This window comes from Pseudochaenichthys georgianus, chromosome 20 (assembly GCF_902827115.2).
Source record: "Pseudochaenichthys georgianus chromosome 20, fPseGeo1.2, whole genome shotgun sequence".
Lineage (NCBI taxonomy): Eukaryota > Metazoa > Chordata > Actinopteri > Perciformes > Channichthyidae > Pseudochaenichthys > Pseudochaenichthys georgianus.
The window spans coordinates 20,871,931-20,878,365 of record NC_047522.1 but is presented as its reverse complement, the minus strand read 5'-3'; the positions used below and the strand labels follow the sequence as shown (position 1 = coordinate 20,878,365).

General features: G+C 39.9%; 1 protein-coding gene across 1 annotated transcript in view; it reads left to right on the top strand.

The window, feature by feature from the left end:
• The first annotated feature begins 446 nt into the window (after window positions 1-446).
• LOC117466088 (vasoactive intestinal polypeptide receptor 2-like) overlaps window positions 447-6,435 on the top strand; it is a 59,454-nt gene continuing 53,465 nt past the window's right edge. The window contains exon 1 of the mRNA XM_034109232.1: window positions 447-782. Coding sequence (XP_033965123.1) covers window positions 720-782 — 63 coding nt within the window. The 5' untranslated portion in view covers window positions 447-719. The remainder of the gene's footprint in view (window positions 783-6,435) is intronic.

Here is a 6,435-nt window from a genome sequence, read left to right as displayed (position 1 = left end):
TGTTCTTATATACAAACATATTATAATTAATACAATATGTATCCATTTAAAATAATGATAAATCCCCAAAGAAAACAAGGGCTGATGTGGCTTTAATATTTATGATCTAATCTAAAGTATATTTAAGGAAGTTTTAATAAGGATTTTATTTTTGATTCATAGACTTCTTGAAAGCACCAGGGTTGTTTGTTATTTTAGGACCTCTTGGGCCTAACTACGACCCTATGAGGGACTTGTACCAGAGTTTGGAAACTACTCTTTAAACACTGTAACCTCATATAGTGTTTTACCCGGTACAACCACACGGTGTCGCTGTTGCTATTCAATATTAACAAACACACTCATTCAGGAAGCTGATCGGGAGCGCGCATCAGTCCGGGGTGTCCTCCTCAGCCACAGCGTGTGGCGGGGACGCGCACTACTTGTTTGTAAGTGGAGTGAGCCGGACCACCGTCAGTGTCACTCCGCACTCCGGAGAACAGGGAAACACTTGAGTTTGTAGTATTTCTATTTCAGGTGGAAATTCAGGTTTTGCGGGATGTTTGTTCGAGGAGGTCTCATTTGCTGACAGACCAACGTGCCCAAGCACTGATTGGTCGGCGACATTTACTACCAAACTTCCTCCCAGGTAGGCTATCACTCACTGTGGTGGCATTTTCCCGGCAGTGCACGTGCTTCCTGCTCAGGATGTCCTCGGGTGAGCCGGAGGAGAGGTGACCATGGAGGCACATCTGAGCTGTACTCTGGCTCTGCTGCTGCTGGGCTGCTCCTTCATCCACACGGTCAGTCCTCTATAATACTGTTATAATAACTACCTGGCTAGATATTATAATTCTATTAAAACTGACGTAATATTTCCAATTATGGTGTCATACGTGTCTAAAAACACTAAAATGGTTTATATTGGTGAAGGTGAACCACTAATTACAGTATGCAGCTCATTGTTCTCTATTCTTTAACTGTAAACACATTAGTTATAGATTCACCTTCTGGCTACTTCTGTTACTGCCGTAATATTTTTAAAATATGGTGTCATACGTGTCTAGAAACACTAAAATGGGTTATATTGGTGAACTCATGTCTTTTCAAATTAGTTGTGTGACATTTCTGAGCATTGTAATCTGCTGTGGGGGAAAAAAGTGGTTTTAATTGACTTAATATAGCTTAATTATGCAATATTATTCCTAAAATAATCCCATATTTTCAGGTTTTCAGTAAATCAGATCTCTCTCATGTTGAAACACCATTACTACATTTACAGTACGCAGCTCACTGTTCTCTGTTCTTTATCTGTGAACACATTAATTATAGATTCACCTTCTGCTGCCGCTGCTACATTTTTAATATCAGGTCTAATTCATATGGTGGGCTCTATATTAAGACTCTGCAGCTTCCTGGGACCTTCAGTTAATTTTTAATATAAGTTATCTGCTTTTAGAGAACTGTTAGTGTTGGTTTGGATGCAACAGCAGACAACTCAAGTGGAGGATTAACTCGATGTGATTTCTCGAGATGACACCACCGTCTGAAAACTCACTTGAAGAAGAGACAAGTGACTCATTTTAGCTTATAAAGCTGTTTATAAGAAATAAACAATAACAATTACAAAGCAAAAAATGTCTGAGTCCTTGGACCTCAAATCTTCATTTATATCCACAAAAATACAATTTTTTGGGTTATATTTCTGCATTTTGATGTAATTGGCCTTTTTAAAAGCACCAAAAAGCATTCAAATTTGATGTTTTTCAGCTTCTATTTTTGTGTTTATTTGATCAGATAAAACCATTTTGCTTTCATTTTAGCGTGCTGTTAATTTTTGTTTCCTTGTAAGTAGCTTTAGAAAGAGTATCTTACTTACTAATACTAACATCCCCGTTAGAAATGCAATTACAGTTTCTAAATCTGAAAAAACTTGTCTGCACATTTTTAATGTTGCATTCAGGGAACACTTTACAGCAGAACAGTTGAGGCTGATTCAGTATTGCTGTTTTGCACCAGTGACAAGAGTTAACTGTGTGTGTGTGTGTGTGTGTGTGTGTGTGTGTGTGTGTGTGTGTGTGTGTGTGTGTGTGTGTGTGTGTGTGTGTGTGTGTGTGTGTGTGTGTGTGTGTGTGTGTGTGTGTGTGTGTGTGTGTGTGTGTGTGTGTGTGTGTGTGTGTGTGTGTGTGTGTGTGTGTGTGTGTGTGTGTGTGTGTGTGTGTGTGTGTGTGTGTGCACTTATATGTAACCCCTCCCACCTTATCACCTGAATCTCCTCCTAGAGCACCATTGTGTTCTTTTCCATCTGCCCTGTACGATGGCCGCTGTAAGTGGTGAAAGTGGGGGATGTTGGCTTATCAGGTGCCCGCAGCTCACAGCCAGAGAGAGAGACTTTCACTTTAGTCTAAGTTATCTCAGTGGGTCTCAAACAGTTTGATCACAATTTATGTAAACAAATATTTCCAAGGCACTCCTTTATAATTATTGGGATAAATAACAACAGGTTTGAAATCATTTCAATGTATACTATAGGACAGTAAACCAAAAATATTGATTAAAACTGGAGAAATTTAAAAATATGCCTAAATAAATAAATGTTAACTCTGTAAAATAAGATATAAATGAACCACAAAAATAAAATAAGTTGGCCTACATGTATTTGTTATTGGCTATGGTAGGTTATTGGTTATGTTCACATACTTATTTAATTATTAAAATGCAAACCGATCTTTTTATATGGGTGTTTAGAGTTGTACCCCCTCGATCAGGTCTCTAGTAATTCGTAGAGGTTTTTCATTGCCAGCTAAAATCTTATAGGGCTGCACATTGGTCAGAACCGGCCCTGGTGTCATCCCCACAGCACCCCCCATTTGAAACATGTTCCCACGGCTATGGAAGCTGCAATGATCTGTTTGATGTTTCAGCCAAACTCTTTAGAGACATGTTTGTATATATCTGAGAAAAAGAGTATAATAGGGGACCTTTAAAGCGTTAGTTCATTCCCAGCTAGCGGGGAACGCTCTCACAACTTTGGCTAACGTTAACTGCAGGTTCTAATAAGGGTTTAAGATGAACTTTTATTAATCCCTCATGGGGAAATTATTTCTCTGCATTTGACCCATCCTAGTGTTAGGAGCAGTGTGCTGCCATTTTGAACGGCGCCCGGGGAGCAATGTGGGGAACGGTGCCTATATGGTGTAATAATGTTTTAAAGAAACGTTTTAATCTGATGTTGAAATAACCTTTTTAGGATGTTTATTATTTCAAATAATGTTCCTATAAGGTTTAAGGTCAACTAAGACATAACGTTTTAACTGCAACATTCAGAGGATGTTTTGAGGACACCCCAGCACGTGCACTTCGCTCTGCATCAGCCAAACGGCTCGCTGCACCCTCGCTGCGAGGGGGACCCAAGTTCCCATCAGCAAAAACACGTGGGTTTGCTATCCTGGCTCCAAAATGGTGGAATGAGCTCCCATTGAAATCAGGACAGCAGAAAGCTTACACACCTTCCGGCGCAGACTGAAAACTCATCTCTTTCGACTCCACCTCGAGCGATAGAATTACTAACAAAGAACTGCTATCAGAGCACTTATATACTAATAAAGGACTGGCTTATCTATAGCCAGTTGAGTAGCACTTGAAATGTTTGGCTCTATGAAACCTGATGTACTTTATGATTCTGTGTTCTTCAAGGTTGTATCTTCCTGGTCGAATGCACTTATTGTAATTCGCTAAATGCAATGTAATGCAGGGGCGGACTGGCCATCGGGAATACCGGGAGTTTCCCCGGTGGGCCGGTGCTGTGTGTGGGCCGGAGGGCCAAACAAAAAAAAAAGTTCTTTTTTTTTGCCTAAATCCTACCGGCCCACATTTGTAAGTGTTCCGGCCACTCCCTTTTTTTTTTTTGCTTACCTAAATTCTACCGGCCCACATTTGTAAGTGTTCCGGCCCAGCCCAGTGGGGTGTGGCCAGGGTTGGGTTGTAACGGAATACATGTAACGGCGTTACGTAATCAGAATACAAAAATCAAGTAACTGTATTCAGCTCGTGTTACATTTGAAAAACGAGTAATCTGATTACAGTTACTTTCGTAAACCTGAAGTGAATACATTTTGGATTACTTATTGGAATTATTGGTGCAAAGATTTCCTCACAACATATAATATTCATTACTAAAGGTACAGCCTTGTCTGGTTTCTTGCTCAAGGGCACCACGGCAGGGCAGGAGGTGAACTGGGACCTCTCCAAGTAGAAGTCCACACTCCAAATAGGTCTGGTCTGGGACTTGAACCGGCGACCCTACGGCTCACAGTCCAAGCCCCTACTGACTGCCATAGATTTAGTCCCTAATTTTGCTCTCAAAATGGACCAGATTGAAGCATTTAACTTCAACATTTAAAAAAAAATCTTCCTGGGGGAGCATGCCCCCGGACCCCCCTAGAGGAGGTGAGGTCCACCACCAGTCAGGCAAATTGGGTCCAAATGTCATTGCATCAATGATCTGTTAACATTAAAATCACTAAATATATGCCGTAACTATTTTGCTCTAGGCAACTCAAGGGCTCAGGTAATGTGATTACTATATGAATAATTGTCCAAAATAACATTAAATGCATAGGGTTTTTTGTTAAGTAACATACTTTCGTCACCGGCCGGCCGATACATGCCACGCATTAAGTGGGCCTGTCTGTCAATTAATCCCCGGGCCACTTTTTCCCCCCAGTCCGCCCCTGATGTAATGTAATGTAATATTGAGGCCTGAGATGACGGAACGTTTTTTTATAAAACGTTCCTTTAATGTGATATGCAGGGTTCGTACGGTCATTGAAAACCTTGAAAAGTCATGGAAATTCAAAATGCAAATTCCAGGCCCTGGAAAAGTTATGGAAAACAATATTTTTCCCAAAGTTTTGGAAAAGTCATGGAACTGAGCGTGATGTGAACTGAAACGTTTTTCTGTCGCAATATTATTTAAGGAATCCTTGAGCTAGCTAGCTAGCTAGCATACATTGTCACTATCTGCTAACGTTAGCTTTAGCTTTCGTTTTCTAATAGTTTTTTTCATAGGCTATAAACAGAGGTGGTATAAGTATAGATATTTACTAGAGTAAAAGTAGAAGTACTCAGATATATCTGATATATCAAATATATAGTTAAAGTAGCGACAGTAAAAGTAGTCATTGTGCAGATTGGTCCATTTCAGAATCATATAGGCCAGGGGTTCCCAAACTTCTTCAGCATGAGACCCAAAACAGAAATGTTGTGGTCCTAAGGGACCCAAGCTCAAAAAATGTCATGATTTTCCATAATATCTACAGTTATAAACAAAGAATGCAACACACCATGAATTTAAAATGAAAATATTTATTTAATTAGAAAAGTGCATCGCAGCAATTAGGTTTCTCACCATAACAACCTTCCCTTTGAGCTTGCCCAGAAGATATAAGGATCAAAGCAGAAAGACGAAACATGGGAAGTGCAGTCAAGTATATAGTTCAAATTTAAATTATACAATTATCAAAAGTGCAATATTAAGTTTGTCACTAGCTCAACAACTATGTACACACCAATTTAAATGAACAAAGAACAAACATGTTGTAAACAGAAGGGGACAACACACTAACTATAGGAAGTGCAGGATACATGACATCACAGGTGAAACCACATTTAAATTATCAGAAGTGCAACATTAAGTTTGTCACTAGATCAAAAACTATGTACGCACATTTTTTAAACACTTTTAAATGAACAGAGCTGTTGTAAAACACTGAGAGACAAAGAAACTCCAACACTTGGCAACTGATTAACTTTTTTGTGTGGAGGCTGACTTGATAGGATGCCCTCTGTTCCCCTCTGTTCCCTTTGAATGCCTGAAAATAACAGAGAAGATATTATCATTAACATTGCTGGGTTATTGGGTGATTTTTAACACCAGCCGGCGTACGCATACCCAATGTGGACCTGGCAACCGCATTTATAGCGCATTACATTAGTTACTTGTTAGACGCTTTTATCCAAAGCGAATTATCTAGGCCTACTCAATACTGTGGGGAATCCCCACAGAGGGATTTTGACAGGGTTGTTCCACAAAAGATCCAAGCGTGCAAAGAAGAAATCTGAGAGCAGACATTTCACGAGCGCACAGAAACAGCCTGAGTGAGAGAAGGTTTTATGCTGGAACACAGGAAATCTGTAAGCAGCAATATATCTGAGTGCAACTAAGCGTACAGTTTGAGCACAAGCAGCGCAAATCTAAGCGCAAGCAGGCACTATTTGAGTGAGAGGACAGAGTTTGAGGGAAATAAATACATATTCTGAACGTGAAATCAATAAAGTATGCTCTCAAATTTAAAGACCACGCTCTTGAATAAAGATATGGAATAACCCCCATATGTATTCCTATGTGCATCACACTGCAGCAGTCACGTCCGTGCGCTGATACTTTCTCTCGCT